The sequence below is a fragment of the Lissotriton helveticus genome, chromosome 2_1, assembly GCF_964261635.1.
Source record: "Lissotriton helveticus chromosome 2_1, aLisHel1.1, whole genome shotgun sequence".
Taxonomy (NCBI): domain Eukaryota; kingdom Metazoa; phylum Chordata; class Amphibia; order Caudata; family Salamandridae; genus Lissotriton; species Lissotriton helveticus.
The window spans coordinates 987,866,348-987,893,185 of NC_136059.1; the positions used below are offsets into that span (position 1 = coordinate 987,866,348).

General features: G+C 43.8%; 1 protein-coding gene across 3 annotated transcripts in view; it reads right to left on the bottom strand.

Moving 5' to 3' along the window:
• APBA1 (amyloid beta precursor protein binding family A member 1) overlaps window positions 1–26,838 on the bottom strand; it is a 483,473-nt gene that overhangs the window by 80,433 nt on the left and 376,202 nt on the right. For all 3 annotated transcript variants that reach the window (XM_078675748.1, XM_078675746.1, XM_078675747.1), the window contains 2 exons: window positions 15,157–15,267; window positions 5,752–5,791 (listed from right to left, as the gene is read on the bottom strand). In XM_078675748.1, coding sequence (XP_078531874.1) covers window positions 5,752–5,791; window positions 15,157–15,267 — 151 coding nt within the window. The remainder of the gene's footprint in view (window positions 1–5,751; window positions 5,792–15,156; window positions 15,268–26,838) is intronic.

Genomic DNA, 26,838 nt, shown 5'->3' on the forward strand with positions numbered 1-26,838 from the left:
GAACTCAATGTGGTATCACAGTGAACAGAGTCATAATACCCGAAACATCAGGATTCATAAAAAGATGGAAAATCTGGGATAGCAATGTAGAAAATGCATATCCCAATACAGAGAATAACACTTTACCTGTGAATAATTATTTAATCAATGTATTTTAAACTTAATTATCATGCATCACTTCTCTGATTATAGTTTTTAGAACATGAATGAAAACTCATGTGCATTAATATTTAGTTAAAATCTTTAGAAAACACACATCCATTCATATGAATTGAAACTTTGTTAACAACTGTGCAGAGCTGCTGCTTTTCTATTTAGCAAGATCCCAAGGATAACCATCTCAAAAGCTGCCATTTGTACCCCCTGCCGACATTATAAGGATATTACCAGTCACATAGGAGTCTCATGACCATAAAAAGGAACAGGTCGAAGGACGAGTTCCTTTATAAGGTCATAGAATTCCGAAGTGACTTGCAATATCCCTTTAATACATGGCAGAGAGTATTTTATCCTTTATAATAAATGGCTAAACCACAACCTTTTCCAAAAAATATTAAATAGTTGGTTTCTTGCTCTTTCATATGAAAGCATTGTTATGGTTGCAGGCATGAAGAATAGAATCTGAATCTGTAGTTTGAAATTAAACAGACCAAAAAGCATTTAGTAATGTTTTCCAAAATAGATATTAGTAACATTTTTACACGAGTCAAATTAAAAATGCTGTAGCTCAGATGTGGAGAGCTTCTGTTTCCTATAGTGGCACTAAAACTAAATATGGTGCCATAAATATCTAATTTCTGTAGACACTGTACCTTTTAGAAAAAGAGATCAGAATAATTAAACTTTTTATAGTTTTCACAGAAAGTATAATTATGCTCTGTGACCAGCCTTTCTCTTACAGTAGGCATGGAGGTGTCAGAACTCAGCTGTAATAACCGATTTCAGTTGAGCAGCTACATCATTTCATTATTACAGGTGACTAGAGGCGTCACAGCTTAACAGTAACATGGAAATTAGAGAAAGGCTTTTATATGGATTGCAGGCTCCCTCGTACCATAATACAAATAAAGCAGAAAAATCCTTTTGAAATGTGTGCTGTGTCTGTAACAAAAGTGATCGATGGAGGACTGCCAATTGGAGGAATTTATATTTCATCTTTCCTTGTTTGGGCTGCACCACAGTACCCAGTAAATACTGCTTAGGGGATGGGTCTAGTGTCAACCCTGTCACTCAACAGTTCTTATCAACCACCGCCGGCACGTCAATATGTCCTCACAATATCATGCCAAATATAAAAATGTTGCTCCCCCCTATCCACAGCGAGGGCACGCAGCAGAGCAGCCCACATAAATCCTGACTGGATTTAGAGGCATACGATACGTGCAATGTACATAATTAAAATTAATGAACTTAAATCTGACATTCCCGGAGAACCCTGAACCAAAGAACAAGTCATTTTCTATTGCCTTTCCTATGCAGGTGCTGCTTGTAGTCTCATTATATGAGCCTATCTAATCTTGATATCTCACCAAGGGATCTTCGTACCTTCATTAGCTCCGCCTCCACATCCCTGCCTCCTGACTTCCGCCGCTATAAGTCTGCTAGCAGAGTTTCCTGTATTGGTAGGTCCTTCTGCAAGTTTTGTTCAACTCTGAATTCCTTCCCTAGGCATACCACCCAGGCCACCACTGTCAGTGACCCCCACTCATTCCACTGGTGGCCATGTCTCCCCAGTGATACTCAAGTATGCCCCCAACTGTGTTGCGAGGTATTCCCAATACTCCTGGTCCAGCAAGACCCCAGGCAGCCTTCTTCATGAGTAAGAATCCACCCATCTATTGCCTCAGTCAATGGCAACTTTCAATGGGGAATGGTCTGATAAATACCTCACCAGATACTGACCCTCCTGTACCTGGATGAGAATGCCTTCTGATCCCTGTAGCTGGTCTAGTCTACTATAAGTATGATGAGTCAAAGTGACAGGAGTATTCTCTACCCAGCGGATGAAGTTCTCTCCATACCCGTATTAAACATTACTTGGTGCAATGCAGTCATCATGTGAGGCTTCATATTGTGTTGTGGGGAATGTTTGTCAGGCACCCCATCCAATTTGCAATTAAAGTCCCCCACCCACAGTATTGCGAAACCAAGGCAGCTAGTCAATAAATCCTGGACCTTAAAAGTCGCTGTCATCCTTGTTTGGTGCATAAAGGTTTAGGATGCCGATTTCTCTCTCATCTAGTGTCCCCCGCAATAGGATACACTACACCTCCATGTCTGCTTCTGAGTATGTGAGTCTGAAGAGTACCCTAGGGGCCACCCCCATAGACACCCTCTAACATAAGACAAGTATGTGGATGAGTACAATTGCCCCCTCTATTTCTTTTTCAATTTTGTGCGCTCCAAGCCAATCAAGTGAATCTCCTGAAGACAGGATATTTGTATTTTAGGTCTACAGTGCAAAGCAGATCATATTTATCCAATGGGTGTATGGAACCCCAATCACCGGGCAGCTCCCCCTCTTTTCTCTACTGGGGCGAATCTGGAGAGTTCCACGTTCCAATCAGGGGACCTCGTCCCAGATTTAGAGCCAGGGCCACACCTCCTAAAATGCCTTTTACCTTGCTCCACCACCCGCTATTTAGCAGTACACAATAACATGTAACAGGGGTTCAGAGCCCGGAGATTCTGCCTTAACATCAATGATTGTCTTTCTTCTACTCTGAACCTTCCTGGTGTAGTCAGGTAGATGACTGTTTTCTGGCAGCTGTAAGTAATGTCACATAGTTGAAAATCCTAGCTATGAGCACCCTTAAAGGGGCACCTACCGGAGGCCTCATCAGCCATATGTGCACTCTCAATGGCAAACACTGGAGACAGTCCTTGAGGCTTAAGTGTATGTAGAATGCACTGCTCCAAGAAGCAATCCGGTGCGGCGTGCTCTACTCCCTACAGAAAGCGCTAGAATCTCAAATTATTACAACCCTCCGTATATCCATTCTGGAGTTGAGGGTCTTCGTTATTGACATCATCTTGGACATCTGATCATTGAGGGTTGTCACTTCCATTTATAACTCTCCTATTGAGCTCTCCGCTGATTTAACATTGTCAGCTGCCTTATGTAGGTCAGTACCTAGCAGGTTGACCTCGATAGAGCTCGAGGTAATCTTCTCCTCCAATGCCGTCCGGGAACCCTGGATAGAAGCCATCAATACAGCCCACATGGGCTACCCCAGTGGCTCAGGCTGTTTAGCGCCCTCCTGGCACACACTGCGTTCGGCAGTACCTTGTGAGTACTGTGGGATGGTGTTCTCCTGAGCTATTTTGGCTGCTTTATCTTTCCCCATGACTTGGGGTCCCTCTATCATTTGCTTACCCCGCAATTTTGGGCTACTGTTTCTGGGCCCTCTATGTTCAGTGTAGCGAGGCCCTGGGAGAGTCAGTCACATCCATGGCAGGTCTTGCAGATCAACAGTCCCTACCGGTGTATCGCTTTTAGGTGAGTCCACCACTTCTAGAATCAGGTGGCTAATTCCCAGTCAAGCTTCCCAGGGAGAGCTGCAGTAGTGGGGTCAGGTGTAGCAGGCCACGCTCTGGCCAGGTTCTCCGCACAACCTTCAGCACATCGGCAACATGTGTCACACAGTGCCTGGGTTTTTCGTTCACTTGCCCTGCTGTATCTGGGGCTCCTCACCCCTTCACCCGCCAGTATGGGTTTCAGACCTTGGGCCCACCACAGAATGTATACTACACCCGGAGGGGCCCAGTGCGTCCCTCTGCTCTACCCCCCCCCCACCCCCCACCCCCAGCCACACGTCAAATGCCAGCCCCCCTGTGCAGGCCCCCATAGAGCAGAGCCAGCAGGCAGAATCCCACAAGAGAGCCAAATGAGCACCTCCTAGGTTTGCAGGGGGAGCAGCTCCCACCAGTCGGTCCACCAGTCTCTTGATGTGCCTCATATGGCACTGCGGAGCAGTCCTCATAGGGCTAAGCTTACCTCCTCGCGCTTCAACTCTTGAAGAGGGAGCCCAATTCATAATGGCCAGCACTGCTCTCCTTCTATTACTGCAGCAGATATGCAGTCTCACCAGTCTCTACCTGGGCAGCCACCATGAAGCCCTTTTCTTCCTTGCACCAGAGAGGGCCCCCAGCAAACTGGCTAAAGCCCAATCAGCTGCTGCCAACGCCGGATGCACCTGCCATGCCCACTGTGATTTTGAGCTGCGGCATACAGGTCTTGTGTCTGCACCATTTATCAGGTGCCGGGATTATACCAAAAGTAAAGAAATAGATATTTTTTCTATTTCTTTATCTTTGGTATAATCGCGGCACCCGCGATTTACTTTTAATGTTATAAGTAAAGCGCGGGTGCCGCAATTATACCAAAAGTAAAGAAATAGATGTTTTTTCTATTTCTTTAACTTTGGTATAATCGCGGCACCCGCGCTTTACTTATAACATCAAAAGTAAATCGCGGGTGCCACGATTATACCACAAGTAAAGAAAAACAAGTGGCGCGCACGTCACGCCTGCGTCCCAGCACAATCATTGCTCCTCCCACAGCCTATTGGAGTATATTACGCGCTTTGTGCGCATAATAGACACCAATAGGCCGTAGGAGGAGCTATGCGCGCACCTCTGGCCAATTGCGTGCAGTCTTTTACAATAAGATGCACACAAAGGCCAATGGGGGAGCTGAAAAGGAAACGCACACGCACAAATGTGTGCGATTCCTAAGTCAGCTCACATTCCCCATTTTTCACCTCCAAAATGCCTCGCGCTGCGCAAGCACTACTGCGCAGTGCACCGCTAGGCGCGAGGCCTAAAAAGTACACAATGGAAGGATTGATGCCAACCAATCAAAAGAGATGGAAAGAGGCTATGCTCCATAGGAGGGCCAAAGACAACATTACTAAGCTGGGACACAAAAAATAGTAAGCAATGGGCGAGGTTACTCAGAATCTAACTTTCGTAACCAGATAGCTGTGCCGTCTGGTCAGCTCGACCTAAAAAGGTGTTTCGCATAAAGTCTGGCTCACCCATATCAGCTAAAACATAGGGATAAAACAATATAAGTACTAACTATTTCTTATAAAGGGGAAAAAAATCACAAATCTGTATTCCAGACCTAGCCTATGGGTCAAATAGTCCCAACGCTATTCGAAACCAACTCTGGGTCATCATTCTCCAGCTCGCAGTGCGACAGAAAGACCTCGCTGCCCAGGCTGGGACATGGTCACGAAAGATGAGTCCAGAGAAATGTTTATCTTTGCGAATTCAGATTACATTGTTTATGCATGAGGATTTAATCCCCATGTATCTTCAGACATGAATACAACGAACTGCCGAGTCAGAGCTCTTCTCGGGAGAAGTTAATGAGAGCGTGAATCAGATAATGGAATTTCAATAAACAAAGCACCTTTCTCATTTCCACGGGGAGATACACGTCAAAATGTTGACATGGCTCCTGGCATCAACCGTATTGCTTGTCGGATAAATTATGGTACACTTGAGGACACTTAATCAAACACAAATTAAATCATGAAGTAGATTAAAAAATATATATATTGTTGGGAGCTTAAAATGGAATTGGGTTCAGAGGCTTAATAGGCAAGCAGATTAAATTTACTTGTGTCCTGAACTTCAGCAATTAACATCTGAACACCAAACTCGCGGTAGAAAACGTGCGCATTTTTTATTTTATTTTTAACAATTACAAATTCGGACAATATATGTAATAAAATCTCTCACCTTCCACGTATGTTGGAAACGAGGCCAAGCTTTTTCTCGACTGCAATAAAGAGAAACAGAGGTTCAAACAAAACAAAACATGCAAGAAAAAAAATTAAATAGAGCGATAAGGCTGGCACCAGGACTATTGGCACCCAGCATTTTGCCCCACACAATGGTGCCATGTTTGATGTTTCTAGCGCACTATGGCGACCCAAAATTGCAAAGCTGTCCTAAGGGCCCTGTTGGCATCCTGGTGCACAGGTACCAACACTCTGAATCGTAAAAATATAGAACATGGTTTGTATCCCTGCACTCAGAAATCAGTTTGAGTGGATCGATTACAAAAGAAGGATAATGTTTAATATAATCAAAAAGCAGATTGCAAATAATAACTGTGCATCATTTATCGTTCTGCTTGCAGTATGTACACAATCTCACTCCAAAATCGATTTGGCTAGAATAGCTGGGCATACTTTTGACTCAAATGCTTAAGTCACCTCACATATCAGGCCGAGGCTGGTTCAACCGCATTATAACCATAGATCAAGGGAAGAGAGTACTCCACATTGTGTGTATCTTTGTCAAAGTAGAAATGACAAGCTCGTAAACAGAGTTTCCGGCTCTCAAAGAAGCCAGGAAAGGTGGAGGCACAGTTGTTTGATTGAATGCACTCGTTCTAAAGAACAATATTTCACCAACATGGTGTTAAGTAGAACTGCTGCTAAGAAGCACGGGCCACACAAAGAAGTGGGCTAACACAAACACACAGTTGTTCTTTCGGCAAACTACTAATGCGAAAATGCACGTTTTACAAGAGTACACTGGAAAAACAAACAAAAAAGCATGCTAGTGACGAAAATGTCATATACTTGCCACCTGGTGAATCAGTAATTATCACCTGCCACATCTGTTCTCTTCCCACATGTCTGGTTTGTCCTTTTTGGCCTGCACTTCATGTGAGCCTCACAATGCATTTGAGGCATATATATTATTAAATGACTCCACTGCTACCTAATCAACACATGCTTTCCATCACTCTATAGCAGTTAACAAGTTAAACATCATGTGTCATTGCAACATTTAATGTACACGTCAGAAAGTATTAACAACAGATGCAAATGTGTTTTATGGAAGGAGACTTTGTGAAGCTACAGGGTAGGTATGGTGGGTTTAATAGAAGTTACAGCAAACCCTGTGTATTTTATTTTTGTTGTCTATTATTGTTTGTAAAGAGGCCTGACAAAGAAGATACAAAGATTCGTGGGATGGATTGGGGACTTGTCAAATAGTTCACGTATATCGCTTTAAAACAGCAAATAGAAATTATTTAAAACCTATCGTTCATCCCTTTTCAACTCAGCAGGGTAGAGCTCTAGCATTGTATCCACTCTGGCAATATCACATAAATTGTGCAGGAGCTTCTTGCACAAGGCGCACTCCAGCTATAGTTGTAGCGGACTGACACCGCTGCTCTAACACTGTGCACTGGGATCCGCCCAAGACCTTTTGTTTCTAGGGTCCACATGGACCTAATAGTGGATGGGGCAGGTGAAAAGGTCTGTACACTCCCTCTTGGGGGACCCTGGTACACACTCTTACAGCAATGGACACAGAAAATGCTTTAACACTGTGTAATATTGTCCTAAAAATAAGATTTGCTCACACATACCTAAAGAGGGGAATAACCAACCCAATATTTAAAAACCCCAAAGCTCATCCTGGGCTCAATTGAAACTAAGGTTATCATGCAATCACCCATTGTGGCAAGATTCTCGGAGAAGTGTATAGATAAACCGCTTAACAAATGCACCCATTACAACAGCCTCTAAAACTTCAAGTAGGCTATCACTCAGGGTATCACACAGAAACAGCTCCACCCAACTTCATACAATGCATATAAACAACACTGTATGAAAATAAAACGCGTCTACTAATCCTGATTCACCTATAGGAAGGAACAGCAAACACTGCCGTACACCCTTTCTCCACGGTTCCTTATCACTGAATGAGTTCAAGTCAGATCTACACGATTGCTGCAAAATAGTGACAATAACTGACTCCTACTCAAGCCCTGTGAAAACTGCATTGGAGGCCCACGTGGATCAGTATTAGCCCCTCCATCTTATTGAAGAAAGTAAATATCACAAAGTCCTAACTGGAAACCAATGAAAACACACAAACCATTTCAGAATGTGGCAAGGAGTGACTCTGCTTTGCCTAGGTGGCCTGAGGATACTCTTTCATGTTTCTTTCGATCCAAGTTGGCTATCATTTGTCGCTTGCCAGTCACAAATAAAGATCCTCTGTTAACAGATATTTGGCTAACCATTAAAGAACCTTCAACACGTCATGAATTAGTAAATCAACCATGATTGAGCAATTCACTTATTTATGTTGCGTGGGAGTCTCTTTTGCAATGTATTAGCTTCCTGCTTATGGTTGCTTAAGAGCCAAACCGGTTACTGGAAAATTACCAATTGACTGGAGTCAGCTGACCTACTTCAATGGCTGTCACCCGCATTTAACTGGGTAGTGTGAAACCCATCCAACAACTGACTATGGTCATCCAAGAAACTTCATATAGCAAATTGAGAAAAAGAGGAGGAAGCTAGAGTGCTCGTTCGTCTCCCCTGGTCATAAGCACATATAAATAAAAAGAACGAGCTCTAGAGCTGCCCTCTAGAAAACTCAATGATGGAGCATGCCATCAACTAGGTTGGTGGGTGATGGTTCTTCTAAAAAAACAACTGGTTTCCCAGTCGATGAGGCAAAACATGTATTAACCCTTCAGGTTGGGTTTTCTAGAGCGCAGCTCTAGAGCTCGTTCTTTTTATTTATATACATCCAAGAAAATTAACTCTGCTACGCCGGCCCCCCACCCCACCAAAAATCAAACCCAAAATGAGGTGAATACTGGGATGCCACATCTCTTCCTGAGGTGGAGGCTAACCTCAGTAGTCTTAAACAAACCCCTACTCATCGTCTTTCTATGCCATGGTCTCCTTGGGGCATGTGCCCTGCTCTGTGCACCCAGAGTTTCGACCTCATTCATAAAAATCAGCAGGTAACATTATGCAGGTATTTACCTTTTCTGAGACTGGAAAACATGGTTCTTGATTCTCCCGTTACTTTACGGGTTATGCAGTGCTTGCATTTTCAAGTTCTGTCATTTCAGACTGTAACCTTCTTTTAAGCAATTTCTTGACACAGTATTTCACTTTCCTTTAAGTTAATCAAAGAATCATAGTCTTAATAAGAAGTGCTAACTTTAATGATGCAATGTTATATTTTGTAAACTACATCTGTGGATCTTAAGTGTAAATGGTGACCCGGAAGAGAACTGAGTAGAGTAGTGAAAATATTGTAAATGTCTTATGATCAGCCAGCCGATAAGGTTAAAAGAACAGTGCATGGTTCATATGTATCCCTTAAAAACGGTATTTAGTATAGGAAGGTTGTTATGCTCTTGTGGAGGCGTGTGGTTATGTATTACAGATGTCTATTAACATAAATTATTTTCTTGTGAAAAAGTGTTATTGTATTTAACATCATAACTGACGTTTTCAGGCCTAGGAATATTTGTCCGAATTTTTAAACATATAATTTATTTCTCAACTTTGGATTATTAGTATGTTATGATGTATGTATTGTGGTTTGCATTTCAAATGTTTTTAGTTGCATAAATCACTATTAGTTTATGCAAAGGAATATTTCAATCCTGGTGGCCATTACTGTATCACTTCAAGGGGCCAGCTGGTTGTTGCTAAAGAGACTGCAGAATTTACTTATTTTTATGATCAACTCATATATGAATTTGATTTACAGATGTTACATTGAATGCATTAAAACTGCACACCTTTCCTTCAAGGCAGCCCTGGAAATTGCTATGATGTACTTTGTAAGCAGCCATTACTGGTCAGCTGACATTCTCTCAGCCCTATCACTCCAAAGTCAACAAGAGTTATATGCAGACGGATTAGGTCGCCCACTCAAGTCATTGTAATTGAATGGAGCAACCATACCTACATGTGTTAATCTCTATCTGCAAACCCAAAGAAAGGTACCTAAATGCTGAAGTTAGCTCTTTACCTTCCATGTTTGCACAATTTTTGCATCCTTTTTTTTAGATTGCAGCCTACCATACAACGCAGCTCTGTGGTATGCGAAGGACATCTTGTGGAGAGTCAGAAAGCTGACCTGGGAATGCATTCTGCTGGCCATATGCCATTGTCTTTGTGGTTTGTAACTCACGTTTTCTTGCTTCGCATTTACTGGCTTCGTTTGCTTCAGACTGTCCAGATTCAATTTTTCCCAACCGATGAGAAAGCAGTGTTCACTGTATTCTTCCACTAACTCATTTCCTGTGAACAGGCATTTAAATCTTGTTCTTATCTCGTCACGTTTGCTGGGCATTCAAAGACAGAGGTCAAATGTCAAGCTGTGTTTTCGTGGAAGCCTGGTTATTTTGCTTTTGGCAAACTTTAAAGTGAGAGAGTTTTTAGGAAAGAGGAGTGTGTCGTACTCTCTCCATGGAGCCTGCTTGTGCCCTTTTTAATTTTTTTATTTTAGACATAGTCATCAAAAAAGATATCTCATTCTTCATCTGCACAAAGCATTTGTATGTTTTTTGCTAAATACCTTTTCTTTGGGGAGTCCATTTAATTTGCAAAACTGCTTTTATTTTGGAACAGAGTACAAAACTGTATTTCAGTTTCAGCGTCAGCCTAACATATAGTGATCTTGGGCAATTTACACTGTTTATAGTCCATTCACTGTCAAGCATACTAAAAGAGTTTTTCACAGGAAAGAGCCAGCCACATTGTAACACAATTTAACAATGCTTGGTTTTCACTTTTATGTGTAAAGTTATGCTTTATTCATGACATCTGTGACAACTCGTTTTGGAGAGTTGGATACGTTTAAAGTTACTTTTCAGAAAAGCTTTTGTGTTCACGTTTACCTACATAATAATTATGTATTCGGTCTGCAACTTTGCCTTTTCGGAACACAAACATTATTGGATATAAACGATTTCCTCATGCTACCTTGCAGGCACTAGGGCCATGATCCGAATGGTGCAGCAGGTGCATTGGCACAGGGGCCAAAAGCTATAGGAAACACATTGAACACCATTATTGCCATATTTTACTACTAAACGAGCAGTCAGGAGTGCTTTTTGGTTCTTTTGTAACCATTGCACCCAAAGTAGCACATAGTGTAAAGTAACACTGTAGTAAAAACTGTAACCTATTGGACTTTTCGGTCTACCTCTAACTTATGTTAAATTCAGCGCATTTACATGGCACATTTTCACTGTTTTTGTATGGTCCTAAAATGCTTCTGAATCTGGATCCACTAACACCTTGACAAGAGCATTTCTATTCAATATATAACATTAGCACTTTCGCCGTTGCAAACACTATATAAATACTTATAACTTACCATATGGCATTCCATAGCAAGCACTGGAAAAGCCAATAGTTCTCGCCTATGCAAGATCTATTGGCTTTGTCAAATTTTTGTAGCTCAATTATACAATTTAAAAAAGTGTCATACAGATTTTTTACATTATTTTCTGCCATTTGCAACATAGCTAAAAAACATTAGCAAGGCCAATAAGTTATCTCACATAGGCAGGACCTACTGGCTTTGCCAAGGCGTGTTTCATTTGCATTCTTCTCTTTGTTGGTATGCAATTTTGTCGTTGAAAATTATGTTTAATAGTTTCTCTCCTTATGTTGGCAAATGTCATGCTTTTCAAAAGCAACAAAATCTATCTGAATTAGAAAATATGGCATTTCGGGCTTCTGGCTTGACCCACGTGAACATTGCTTACTTTATGTATCAACTTTAGAGATATATCAATCCATTGGATTTCATTTCAAAAGCCACGACATAAGCAGAGTGTGCGTGTTCTGATGCCCACTGTTTTTTTAACATGTTTTCAGTCACACACAAAAAACAGCATTAAGTCAGAATTTCTTGATGCTAAATATTCTTGTTCTATATTTTCTCTGTGACCGCTAATTGTAATATTCTTGCATATATTTTGCATTTCTCACATGGTCTTTTTTATCAGTTTTGCTCGGTGCTTTGATTCAGAACATCATTATTTTTGAGTGCCTCTCATTTCATATGGCTTGTCAATTGGCAAAAAATTTGAACGGTTACAATTTCCAGAAAAAAATTATGTTGTTGCAACCAGCTGTTTTTCAACAAATGGAAGGGCATCATATTTTATCATATTTAAACTTAATTACTGATTTTTTGAGAGATCAGCTTTAGGTTTCCTGTTAACTAAGTGAGTTTCTTATACAATTGACATTCTCATACAGCTACTTGCTGTACAGATCCCAGTGATGCCATACAACATCTAAATCATGTCAATCAGACTGTCAATCATCTCTTGTTGGAGTACCAAAAGGCCAATAATAGCATCAGTACCGATGCATTGTATCTTGGTTAAGCCAACCCCTTTGCACCAGACAAATGCAATTGCCACAGTGGAATCAATGGAGTCATCTGTATCCCTTGCGATATGTAGTAGTTTAACCAATCACATGGGGTTATCCAAAGCTGTTTCCATATCTGTTTTGATCAACTGTGAATCATTTCAGAAACCATTTTTTCCATTAAATATGCAATCTTATACCTATATTTGTTGTTAATGTGTACTTAAAGTGTACTTAATACTCTATGTTTCTCTGGTATGATCCCGAGAATGACTAAAACCTGCATTTTCTTTTGAGGAAAAAATACCAACAAATCCTTTGTGAATCCATCTACACCGGACAACCTTCCAGTGTTCATGACTTTTACTGGTTGTTTTGTCTCATCACCACATATACCATTGTCCAAATCTGTCAGTTGCTCCCGTGGGATTGAAGAGTCCAAGTTTATCCAAAAGGTTTCAGCGGGCAGTGGTCTCTACCATAGGCACTAAACATATTTTTTTAAAGCCATCTATGTCCCAAACTTCATGCCCAACTTCGGTGTTTTGTACTGGAATCCAAACCTTTTACTTTGTAAAGTATGGATTTTCTACTTTAGTTCCTGATTCTTGATTCACCTTTTTGTTCTACACTGAAAAGTGTATGTCTTCGAGGTGTTCATTTTAATGGCATTGGCATGGCTTCTAAATGAAGTATATATTAAATTAATAATTCTCCTTTCTCTTCTATTCATGTCTTCTTGTTTTCTTTTTATAGTCCATTATTCAATAAATAAGTGTTTTTGTTTTTTTTGTTTTAAATCAGAGCAGCAAATGTGTTTCTTCCTACATTACTCATTAAACATTTCTCATTTTATACTAGATCCCTTCAGAAAGTTCTTATTTCTTATTTCTAAAAACTATTACAGATGTTTATCATTTTAAGGCAACAGTGTCAGTCCTATTCTTTCTGTAAATCTGAGATGCACTAATGATCACAAGGAGAGGAGCGCCATAACATATTGTGAAATAAAAGAAAAATCTGTTCATAATCAGTCCAAGCATAAGATGGACTTAGTCCGAATCTTTTTGTCCCCTAAAACAAGCATTGTTTCCGTATAATATGGGCAGTTTCTAAACATTTATAAAAACAGTATTTTCTGTGCTCCATGTGTACAGGACTGGACGTAGCGGGTTCCGGGCATTTCACCAGGGGGCCGCGAGGGTGGGGGCTCGTTTTAGCCCCCTGGGGGCCGCTTTTCAAGTAGTTAGTCGCAATATCGGCCCCCTGCAACAAAAGCAGCACAAAGCTTTCCACTAGCATCCTCCCCCTCATCCCCCCTTCCCGGGGCCAGCCAAGCTCTTTGCCAGGGCCGGTTTCGGGCCCCAGTCCGGCCCTGCATGTGTATGTACATCTAGCTTACACTTTTATTTTGGATTGGTTTCGAATTCCTATAAAACTTAGAATAGGCACTGAAAATGAGGTGTCAAAGGAGAAAGCAGCATAAACTCAGTGACATCCTGATTAGTTCTATATATGCTTCGGATAGTTCCTCAATGAGGAATTACTCACTTCTCCCACTGCTGTAAGTGTGTACTGCAAACCCACCACAGGCCATTCGCCAACCCCCACTGAAATACCTAAAGTGCTCAAAAGAGTCCTAGACAAGAAAATGTAGCTAGCTTTGATAAGTGTCGGCTGGCATCTACCGGGAAAGGCGTGGGAGGCAGGGTGTGCGTGGGGAAAATATTATGAAAACAATATATAAAATTGGGGAAAATATTATGAAAAAAAAAATGTACCTGATGCATGTCCTTGCTCCAGGCCTCTTCTCGACTCTGAACTGGAACCGGATGCTTCAACTCCCTTGCTCAATCCTGGCGCTGCTCACATGCAGCATTGGAGCAGCATCTGGATTGGTGAAAGCAGCCCTGGAGGCCTGCACTGTCTCTCAACCCAGCGGTCTTAAGACAACTGGGTTAAGAGGTTTAACCCCTTCCATGCTCATGACGAGCTCAGCTCGTCATGAGTTGCGCCGCTCGCATTCTCATGACGAGCTTAGCTCGTCATGTAACGCGGCTTTTTGTAAATCGCCGCCCAGCGCAAAAATAACCGCTGCACGCATGGGGTTAAAGTGCGCATGTGTGGCTGGCCATCACAAGACGTCCGGCAAAAAATACATGTACACTTTGAACAGTGCCATATCAGACCACCCTCCGCTCTGCTGAGTGACATGCTTCTGACACTCCGCAGCGGCCCGCTCTCATTCTGACGGTCGGGACGGGGAGTGAAAAATAAAATGGTAATTAATTACCATTTCATTTTTTGTCTTTGCGGGGATTTTTAAGCGGGGCGACCGTCCTTCACTCTAACAGAAGCGCCGCCCTTGGCTTTGAGAAGCATCCACTGAAACAATCAATATACAATACTGCCCAGCCTTGAGATGAGTAGTTATGAGAAGCCAAAAAAGTCAATGCTGGGGAACCTAAGCTCCCGCGGGCCTTGCAGCAGGAGAGAGCAGGCAAGTGTTACAACAGAAAGTTAGCACAAAGGTAAAATCAAGGTTACTGATCAACAACTCAGATAAGTCAATAACTTGCAGTCACCACCGACTTGTTAATTCTAAGATTAGTCTGTCACGCTGCAAAGCCTGTAAAACACGTTTGCTCATGTGTGCTCCCTGTGACAGGGAACTGTGCATCACTTGAAACACTCCTTACAACAGTGATAATCATCCAAGAACTAATTAAAAGTTGTGAAAGCAGGAATCCTGTAGGAAATTATGCTAATTAGCTCGAGGAGGGAACAGTTATATTCAAGAAAGAAATATGTTACAATGAATTAATCTCAGAAAATATTTTGTGCTGGTGTTGCATGCATTAAACAGGGTAGGGCGGGGGAAGGTGGTTAGCAGGGGGATAAGTCGCCGGAGGAAGGGTACGCGTACTGCATACAATAACAAGCCGACTGATAAAAACTGATAAAGCCATACCTCTTTGTTAGATGAGGTCTCTGCTGTTTCACAGGCATTCTGATGTGGCAGCGGTTGCTGCCGGTTTGAGGATTCTGCACCCTGCGGCGAGGAAGGATCTGGAGATGGGGACTAGAGAAAAAGAATGATGTTAACTCAAAATCCAAGTGTTAAAGGCACAAAAAATAGATCTTTGCTATAATGGTTGAACGCTACAGAAAAGAAACTGAATTCATTACACGGCAAACCAAACATCAAATATCGCTGAGATCTAATGCCATGCCGAAAAGCCCCTGGCCTTTCCCTAGCCTTCATCTCCATACACAAAACTTTCAAGATTTCTCCATGGAGTTTTTGGCCCTACTCAAAGCTTCTGCTGTTGAAGATACAGAGAGTATAATACCAATGACAAGTAATAGTGGGCAGAAACTTTGACAACGCTGAATCTGGGACATTTTAACAGAAGGATCTGAGGTACAACTCGTGAAAAATTTTCAAGGGAATACAACTCACAGTAATTGCTTAAGGAGCGAGCTTTGAAATGTTAGTGTCAGCATGTGCCTAGCACAGAATCTGCCATTAGTAGGCCTTCCTTTGCAGACCTAAACTCCACATTCCATTGGCACTGGGAGCAGCGGAAGAGTAACAGAACTACAGGTCCATAGACAAGCGGCCATCTTGAGGGGCTGCAGTCTACAGCAACCATCATTCTCTTTGGAATGCTTTACGTGTAGTTAGTTTTTTTTTAAGTACTCTAGTCTTCTTTATTAAAAAATGCTATGAAGTCTTATATAGAATACACTGAAATTATAAATAATTAAGGTGTTCTGTTCCAGTGTTTAGTGGGTAAAGTGAACCAAGATATTAGGTTGAAATAGCTGGCCGCATTTGCAGTACAGCGTTGCTCTCTACGGAGCTAAGGGTGATCTTCTCCCACAATGCAGAGATATGAAAAGTTTCACTAAGCTATGGACAATTCAAACTCAAGAGATTTAACAAAAATAAGCTCCTTCCATACACCTTCTTTGATTCAGAGATAAGAGGTGTGACAATCCTTTACAGCACACTCAGCACGCAGTGTTCAACTTCCGCATCTCATGACAATGGAGGAAGAGACTGACGATAGAGACCACAGAACACAGTCATTTCTCTAGATCGAAATATTTTGGAGGAGAACAGGACTTGCAAGAAATTGAGCTGAATGTGGCCATTTTGTTCATCACAGCCTTCAACTGCTGTATGTTATTGAAACAAATTAAGAAAATGATTCCTACTTTTCTTCAAATAATTGAATGTTTTCAACATTTTGAGAAATGTTTTATGGAGCGAGCTTATCTGTATTAAAAGTGCACAAAGGTGGAGGAGGAGCTTCGCGCGCACCCAAGATGGTCGCGTGAGCACAGGGCTCCCGGACCCTCGCCACCTCCACTGACTATCCTGTATTTTATCCTGCTTTGGACGACGGGTTGCTCATGGCGAAGCCCTGCTGATCACTTATCCATTCTCGAAAACTGTTTTGGACTTTGGGGACCGGAGTTACGGACCTTCGAATTTCTCGGGCCCTCTCATGGTGGCGCCCCGGGCTATGTTATCTCTGCCAGCCGGCCAGTAATTGAACAACAACGGCTTCCTGGATTCGTCTGAGCTCGGCAGTCACTTTCGGTTTCGATTCTTGTCCGGAGACCGGATTGACTTTGCCTGTTGTGCGGCTGGATTTGATTGCCCTTACTCGCCTTTCAACGTTTGACGCCAGACTATTGTGGCTTTGGGCTTGGAGAAAGACGTCTGCTCTACCCTCCTTGGTACTGCAGATGCCTCTACAATAACCATTTTTACCCACACCAAGCGGCCCTCCTGGGTCCGGGATCTAAGATGGCCACCAGGCCTGAGGGTGAGAAGCGCAAAACCAAGCCGGGTGTCCGAGGAGGCGCTGTACAATCGAATGTCATGGACAGGTACACCCTTACTAAAGGATCACCGGGTGCAGTATCTAAACCTTCGACCGTAGCTCAGGAGGACCCCTCGATTGAAGAGGAACTCTCGTTGCGAGACGTCATGGGCGCCATTTCTGGAATGAAGGCTACACTGGGACAACAATATGAGGCCTTGTCCCTAAAGTTGGATACGGTTGCCATAGATGTCAATTTGATCAGGGCTGACCTGGCGAAAACGAATGAAAAGGGCAAATCCCTTGATATCAAGACTTCCAGCCTTGTTACCGATGTCGCTGATTTGCAAGCGGAGGTCGGGAATCTGCGGAAAGCTAACGACTATTTCTCCGGGCGGCTGGAGGATTTTGAGAGCTGTGCCAGACGAAACAACATCCGCCTGATTGGTGTGCCGGAAAAGTCGGAGGCTACCTCGACGGACCTCTTGGTGGAAGACCTGGTGCTGAACCACCTGGCACCCAAGGGTCTTAGCAAGTTTTTTGCTGTCGAGCGTGCACATAGGATCCCTGGCGGCACGCCTAAACTAGGTGCCAACCCACGTCCCATCATTGCGAGAATTTTTAATTTCCGGGACAGAGACGCTATCCTGCAGGCATCGAGACAGTCTGGTCCTATCGCCTTCGAGAACTCCACGGTCAGCTTTTATCCAGACTTTACCCAACAGGTCCAGAAACCGAGACTGGGGTTTCAAGGGGTTAAGAAGCGACTGAGAGACAGATCCATGAAGTACGCTATGCTCTTCCCGGCTCGCCTACGTGTGGTGCATAATGATCAAACCTTTTTCTTTGACCATCCTGGGGTTGTGAGTGACTGGCTGGATTCGCTACCTATGGATCAAGAACATTCCGAGGGTTTTGGTCAATCGGACCGTGCGGAAGGAGGCCTGCGGGAACGAGAATAGGGACCAGTATCGGCTCCCGCTCCCTTATAGTTGACTTTCAGCTGTGGCTAATGCCGTGACGTTATAGTTTGCAAGTATTCGGTCCTTTCGGGGGTGGGTGGGGGTGAGTGAGTCCTTCTCCTTCTGGGTTTCTTTTCGTAGACTAGTTGGGTGGTAGGGCGACAGGCACACTGCAAGTTTATGGGGCTTTTTAGTCTTCCGCAGGGGTGCGGGGTGGGGGGTGAGATGGATAGGGCATGTCTGGGGAAAGGGGGGTTTTGGTTTGAGTTTTATTGTTGTTATTTGCAAGGTGAAGACACTACGAACTCCTGTTTTTGGATGTTGCTTAGGATGTGGAGCGGGGGTGGGGCTGGCTGCGGGGATGGGGGGTAGAGGACTTCGAATATTGTGTTGGAATGTAAACGGGTTGGGGACGGGATCAAGAGGGGTGTAGTGTTGCAGTTGTTGAAACGTTTGTCTCCTGATGTTGTTTTATTACAGGAGACGCATTTGCTCGGCAACAAGTGCTATGCTCTAAATAGGCGTGGCTACCGTCTTGTGGCGCACTCCGGCTTCACTTCGGGCTCCAGAGGGGCGGGTATTCTAGTCCGGACTTCCCTCCCCCATTGATGATGTCATGCTTGACGATAGGGGAAGATATGCCGCCATTGTTGGGCGTTGGGAGGGGAAGGTTGTTGTTTTGCTTTCTGTATACGTGCCCCCGGGCCTCCAAGCCACCACGTTTGCCGATCTGAGTGGGGTTCTCCTGGGACTTCCCGAGGGCTTGCTTGTAGTTGGTGGTGACTTCAATTCCGTGGTTTCTGGGTTGTGTGATCGTTACCCTCCCCGGGACCTTCCGAGGGCCCAGTCTTGGTTGAGTGGCTTTCTGGAGACCCTGGGGCTGACTGATTGCTGGCGCTTGCTCCACCCGGGGCAGTCGCAGTATACTTTCCATTCTGGTGCCCACGGCAGTCTCTCGAGACTGGACCATATTCTTATTCCCTCTTCCCAAGCCTCCGCCATACAGGACGTAAAGCATCTTGCAAGAGGCATTTCGGACCACTCTCCGATTTGGTTAGTTGTGGATGCACAACGGGGTTCGGCGGGCCGCGGGCTCCGATCAACCCCTGGTATCTCCGGGATCCCAAGGTCAGGGCCGAACTGATTAAAACACACGACCACTATTTTGCTGAGAATGTGGGTTCTGTTTCCTCCCCAGTTTCTCTGTGGGAGGCTTACAAAGCTGTCATTCGTGGCCAAGCTCTTTCTTTGATCGGCAGCGTCAAGTGGGCCAACCGTGCTGAGGTGGTTCGTATCGAGGGTGAAATCACTGCCCTGGAGGGAGACCTGGAATCTGGGGTCACCACGGAGGGGCTGCATCTGCTGGAGATGAAGCAGTATGAATATAGGGCTCTGGTCACGGATGCTGCTAAGGAAATGGGTAGGGAGCAACAGGGACGTCTGTATGATATGGGTGACAAAGCTGGTAAGCTGCTTGCTTGGCTGGATAAAAGGGAGAACGCAAGTCGGGTTGTTCCTGTGATTGTTGCCGCGAATGGAGAAAGTTACACTAACCCTGTTGATATTGTCACATGCTTTGCCGAATACTTCCAGGAAGTGTACTCCCCAGTGTCTGATAGATCCGAACAGGACTCCCACTTGCTTTTACGGGATATTGCACTTCCCCGTTTGTCTGATATTGACAGGGGCGCCTTGGATGTGCTGCCTACTGTGGAGGAGATTGCTGCTGCCGTTTGTTCGGTCCGATCTGGCAAGGCGTCGGGCCCAAATGGACTTCCCATTGAGCTCTACAAACTTCGCCCAGATACGCTAGCCCCGCACCTGCGCTTGATGTTCCTCGAATCTTTGAAGGTGGGTTCCCTCCCCCATGACCAAAGACTGGCCTCTATAGTCGTTATTCACAAGGAAGGAAAACCACGAGATCGCTGTGCCTCTTTTAGACCTATCTCGTTGATTAACGCCAAACCTAAGATCCTGGCCAAAATGCTAGCTAAGCGTTTGGCTACTGTCATAGGGGACTTGGTTCACATACCGCATCGCAATACGGTGCTTAATCTTCGACGTTTGCATGGCGTCCTAGCGCGAGCTGGGACGTTGCGTGAGCCCGCCATTTTGGCGACTTTGGACGCCACTATGGCGTTTGATACAATAGAATGGCCATACTTGTGGGCGGTTCTTGTAAAGTTTGGTTTCGGTCCGGAGTTCATTAAGTGGGTGAAACTGCTATACACTGATCCCATGGCTCAAGTAGTTGTTAATGGTCATGTCTCCGCTTCCTTCACACTTGGCAGGGGTACGCGACAGGGCTGTCCTTTGTCCCCGCTTTTGTTTGCTCTCGCCTTGGAACCGCTGGCGGCCTGGTTGAGGTGGGAACCGTCTCTGAGGGGCATTGGATGGAATTCGGAGCTTGAGGACCGTGTGTCTCTCTATGCGGATGATATTCTGCTATATCTAACGTCACCTCGAAAATCCCTCATTGTTTTGTTTGATGTTTTGTCATCTTTTCGCAAGAACTCGGGTCTCGTCATTAACTGGTCGAAGTCCTGTATATATGTCCTATCGGGAGACACTCCCCTTCTGCCGCGAGGCTGCTCCATCGCGGTCGCGCAAGACGGATTTACCTATCTAGGCATCTTTATCACTCTGCAGCCTGCTCTGCGTTTTGACCGAAATCTGCTGCCCCCTCTCCAACGCCTCCGGGCAGATGTTATTGCTTGGGGTAAACTGCCTCTCTCCCCTCTGGGAAGAGCGGCACTGTTTAAAATGATGTCACTGCCCCGTTTCCTCTACGTATTGCAGAATACACTTGACATAGTGCCAACTAAATATTTTCGTGAGATTGAGAGCTTGCAGAGGCAATTGGTGTGGGGGGGAAGATCTCGTATTGCTATTGCTAAATTGACACTCCCGTGGTACGATGGTGGTATTGCTCTACCTGATATCCGTCGTTACTATTGGGCGTCCCAATTGGGGGCGATAAATCATTGTATGTACGGCCCTTCACCGAATCCAGCCTTCGAACTGGACAAATGGCTTTTGCCTGGGGGTGATTACTATAGAGCTCTTTACTCCAGACCTGTTCCCCGGAATGTAACGGGTCCCACCAGGACAGCCGTCCATGCCTCAATGGCGTTAGGCTGGACTGATAAATTGACTCGCGCCACTCCACTGTATGCCTCCGATAGGCTCGGGTCTCTTTGGCAATCGAAGGGATTTGATAGATGGGATTTGATAGGTATCAGCAAGGTGAACGACGTTTGGGCTGGAGGGAGAATGAAGACGTTTGACGAACTGAAAACTGAATACGGTCTGAATGACCGCGAATTTTTTCGCTATGCCCAGGTCCGACACGCGGTACTATCTGTTTTCTCCTCGGGCACGGACATACCGGAAGCGTCCCCACTCGAGGACAGAATACTGGACGGGCACGTCCCAGACAGTACGATTTCGCTCTTCTATAAAAAATTGATTAACTCCAGGTCCGATCTCTTGTGTCGCCTTAGAGAGAGTTGGACTAACGACGGACTAGAGCTCGACGATGAAGACTGGCAGGCGGCGATCTCCTCCCCCAAAGAGGTGGCCATTCCGGCGCGCCTCAGATTTGTGCAGCTCAAAATCCTTCATAGAGTGTACGTGACTGGTCCCCGCTTGGTACGCATGGGCTTTTCTGTAGATGGCCTGTGCCGGCGTGGCTGTGGTCTCGTGGGCACATTCCTACATATAATATGGGAGTGTCCCGAGATAGTGCGATTTTGGTCTCGTGTGCATGAAGTGATGAGTGAGGTTACGGGTGTGCGATCGGTGCCGGAGGCTAGGAGATGCTTGCTGAATGTATGGGAGCCGAAAGACTACAATGTGCCGCAGCTCCGATGGGTGACCCTGGGTAATATGATCGCCAAGAGGGATATTGCCCAACTATGGGGTGCTCAGGGACCGCCCAGGGTTCGGCAATGGAAACAAAACATGGATTGGTGCATGTTCAGGGAAAAAACTGTGTATATTTCTAGGGGTACGCCCCGTAAATGGGGGAAGATATGGACTCAATGGAACTCTTACCGTGGCGATATATGTACCCCCCTCCCCCGGAATTGGATATCGAACTGACGTCCCCTCAACCCAATGATTCCTCCACTTGATGCTATGTATTGAACCGTTGAACAGCTGTTGTTCCCACTGCCCCCCCCTCCTCGAAATTCCTTACTGAGATATTGTATGACCACTTGTACACTCTCCCAACTCCTCCCACATGATGCAACCCTGTAAAGAAATGATGTCATCTTATTTCTCTTTGTTCCTTGCAAAGTTGTTTGTGTTCTTTAAAAAATTAATAAAATGTTTAAAAAAAAAAAAAAGTGCACAAAGGTGCTATCCTATTTGACTAAATGCATCAGTCACCAAGTCATCATTCTTGATTTTAAGAACATTCTACCCACAGTGGAGACAACACACTATTACAATTATGCATCATACTATGCCATTACCCTTCTGCACCATGTTATTATCAGTCGTTGGGTCCCTCTCTTCAAGTGACAGGCACGTTCCATAGGGAGAGGGCCTGTCAAGACACGAATAGCCCTTGCCTGCATCCTATAATGCTATATTAGAACATTGGAATGTTGTGAGCTCCACTGAAAACAATGGAGTGATCCGGGCTTCCAATGGATGGTAGAAGCCCGGAGCATCAACATTCAAATGTTTAACAAAGGCCTCACGGATCCCATGGGGATTTCAACCCCCTTGGGATCTGTGAGGCCTTTGTTTTACGAATTAGAACATTCTGTCCTCAAGGGGCAAAATTTTCCAATAGCCTTAGAGCTCTCCTTAGTGGGCTCTATCAGCCATTCAAGGCCCTCTCCCTTGTTTAAGGTCCTCGCTTTTGGCTCCGGCCTTTAACGCTGGAGCGGGTCTTTAATGGCCAGTAGAGCCCGCTACGGCAGGTTCTAAGGCTATATTAATGCACTGAGATGTTGAGTGCTCTACTGAAGACAATGCAGTGGTGCAAGAGTAGTCATGACTGGTACCATCTGCTCCAACATTGTAATGTTAGTCTTTCCAGGTCTTTACTGTCTAAATTAGACCAGTCTCGCCAATGTGTTTGGAATATACTAACAGCGTTATAAACTGTAGTCTCAGGCAATACTGGTCCTTACAGGCAGTCTGCATCTGCACAATTATTACGTTGCATCTCAGTCCTCAAATTCATGGAGGGTATAGCCCTGTGCAGTGACCTATAAAGCACCAATAAACAGAAGAATGGAAGCAAATACAATGGCTAAAAGTGCTCAGCTAAAAACAAACAGGAAAGACTGACATCTACAATAAATCCGCACAAAATTATTTATTGTTCCAAAGTGCATCCTGGGTGATGAGATGCAGTCTCGCATACAAATAAAGTGTGAGAACATCTGAGGTGTGAAGAATGAAAGCGATATTTTTGTCAAGAACACACTGACTCCTGTTCTGTGCACTTTGAGATTCACAGGTTACTGCGCGTTGATTGGAATATTTTAACAATTAACAATGCAAAGTGGAACGATAAGGGATGAAATCCAACAGAGATCACATGCACAGCGATAGATAGAGAAGACCCAGGAACTATTAACCAGACTTTGTACGCTCTTGTGCATTCAAAAAGATAGGTCATTCTCACAAAGTAACTGCCCGCTGCCCCAACAACACAACTGTTAAATTATGCCCACGAGTAGGATTCACTATTTAGAGCGAAAGACCACCAGATCAGGCCGAGCATGAAAGCACCAAAACCCCTAAAGTTAGTTTGTTAAATTGAACTCAATTGTTAATTTTTAGGACCGATAAATATACTTTACCATAAAATGTAACATAAAATGAGGCAAAAGTTCAATGTAACGCCTATAAACCAAAACAAAACAACAAAAAACAGGTTGAATTGTAGTTGGACAAAAGCATTTACGTGTTAAAACCAATAAACAAATTTAAAAAACAATTCAAAACTATGCAACATCTTTTGGGATAATAAAAAAACATGTTAAGCCTCACCATTGCATTCCTTCGAAACCCCTTCATTATTAATACATATCCCCTTTGAGATAATGTGGTCAAGGAAAAAAAACATTTGCCCCTAGTTAGAGTTAAAAGATTAAAAGTGCTTTAAAGAGATTTATAGCAACACTTCTAAAACATCTATACCAGGGGTGTCCAACATATGTTCAGATAGGCCAGATGCATGTCACATTTTCAGGACAACCATAAAACAACCATTTGTATGTTATGAGGCCAATGCACAAAAGAATTTATGAGTTTGGGAAGTAGTACCAAGAGAGTACTCTTACATCCCTTCGCGTATTGGGCCTGAAAAGTCCAACTCCCTATAGACAAAATTGCAAGAAGGGCGCAGTCATTTCTATCTACACTAATTGTACATGAATATCCCCTGAGTATTCACTTTTAATTAATATTTAAGATGTTTGGGGCCAATTCACAAAGGAATGTAAGAGTACGTAAAAGATAACTACAGGAGTAATACTTTACATGATCCAAAATTCCTTTGTGCCTAGGCCCCTGAGAATCTAAAGGGAACTTATTTACACAACCAGTGATAATCCTCAAAATAAGACCTGCATCTATGGCACACGTACTAAAAACATACAGAATTATACATCGATTACAGTGAATAATAGGGCTGTTTTTCACTGAGAGGTGTAGACTGATATCAAAGAGACAATAGCAAAACTTGAGTTGTTTATGATGTCACACAGAATGAAGAGGTAGCAGCTTTCCCCGTTATTTACTGCTACCCATCTACAATTTTATGTGATGTATGGCCCACCCAAATCATCTGCCCTTGCTTTCAACAGCTGTGCAGAGATCAATGTCTTGTCCGATGTGTTCTTCGCATATGGAATGCGGCTCATCTGCACCACAACATCTTGGAGAATGCTCCACTACTGCGCCCGACTCTGGGCCATACGCGAAGAACGCATCGGACGAGACACTGATCTCCCACTACCCAGCCTTATCTTGGCAACCTTGTACTTCCACGTATCACGTGAACGCGCTGCCACGCGCTGAATACCGGCTTGTGCACACCCCCTAAACTAGTGATCTGCATCGACTTACAGCAACCTCTCAGGCATTTTGATTCTCTTATCCTGATGATGATCCTATAACCGTCGTTGGGGATCGAAACGTCGTCAACTACTACATCTTGACTCCATACCGTTACTCATGATTTATGTGGAGCATAAGATGTTTTTTCAACTGTGACTACTGTAACTTATGTATCACCAAAAGTCAGTTTGCAGCTATATGCCTGAGGTCTGGAAATCGGCTGATGTCCAGTACCCCGTCACTCCCTGCTCACTGCATGATATTATATGTTGGTTCATGTTTATTTAATGTGTAAATAAATACAATACCTTCCAAATGGACAGTAACATACCCAACTGATTGTAGTTTTGTGGTTATGATTGCATATTCACCTAGATAGGGACCGTTGTCTCTGAAATATCTTCATGACATAACAGTGGGAAATATCCTTTGTTTCCCACTGTTAGTATGTGATAGCAGCGAATAAGCACATTTTGTATCATGTATTGATGCTAATGGGTCTCAGAGTCACACAAATCAAAATACTACAATGCTGCTACCAAAAATAAAACATTTATGTGGTTCATATAAATGAACCAATGAGAAAGTGGAAAGTTGTCATTGGGCCAACATTGCTTATTAGCCATAACATTCATGTACAACCAGATGAAAGATGCTACCTGTATTCCAAGTAAAAGGCACCCTGCAGGGAAGGGGACAAGACTATTTCAAAAATAAATTACAGTCATATACTCCCACCCGGCTACTTAGATAGTGTGACCAGTTATTACTGTTCCCTAAACGGATAAACAAAGCTATACTGGGTGGTAGTTCTTTTTCTTACTTGCCCCCTCCCCCCACCACCACTGGAATAAGCTGCAGTTTCACATTTGCTCCTGCATTAACTTAATTCAGTTCGGAAATCTCCTCAAAACCTGGCTGTGTAATCTTTAACTGGACATTGTTTTTCATTTTGCTGTCCGATACTGCGGCGCCAAGAGATCCCCTTGGGGATGATACGTAGCGCTTAACAAATGATAATGATAATAATAATAATATTAATAATAATAATAATAATAGCAAAAGCTTCTTGTGATTGTGCAGCAGTTGTAATTGTAGCCTGGCATTTATTGACTGGGAAGAAAATGCAGGCATGAAGCAAAATAGACTCAGTGATTTAAGAAACTTGGTTGTAAGTAGCTAGCCTTAAAAACATAATTTCTGTACTTAACATGTCTGTATTTCAGGGGAATCTAGTTTATTTTGGTTTTTAGTTCGTGTGATACTTTGCCTTTCCATTGGTTTTGTTGAACAGATTTGGGCACGGGTACAGGGAAGCTGTTTTGAGGTGAACTGATTGTGCTCAACATCTAACACGAGGCACAGTCTATGCGATTTACAGTTTTTCGTTGGGGTGGCTCTTAAGGACTGTGCATGCATCACCCCACAAACGTATGCAAGCGCACACTACACCTGTATGCAGTGGTTGACAGAGAGAGAAAAAAATAGAGAGAACATTTCAAACAGTGGCTGTTTTCATTGCACAGCTCTAACCAGCACAAAAGCAAATTCACGTTTGCACCTTCAATGAGGAGAGAACACAGTTTCTTGTAATTGGGCACATAACCACAGACGGTGTGCAGATTGCGACAGTGTGCCCATTTAGGGCTCAATTATGAGTGCGGCAATGGCAGACTTCCAACCACCCTATTACAATTAAGGCGGTTGGAGTACCATTGCCTCGCCGCAGCCACCAGGGAACCACTGTTACCTGGGGGTGGTGCT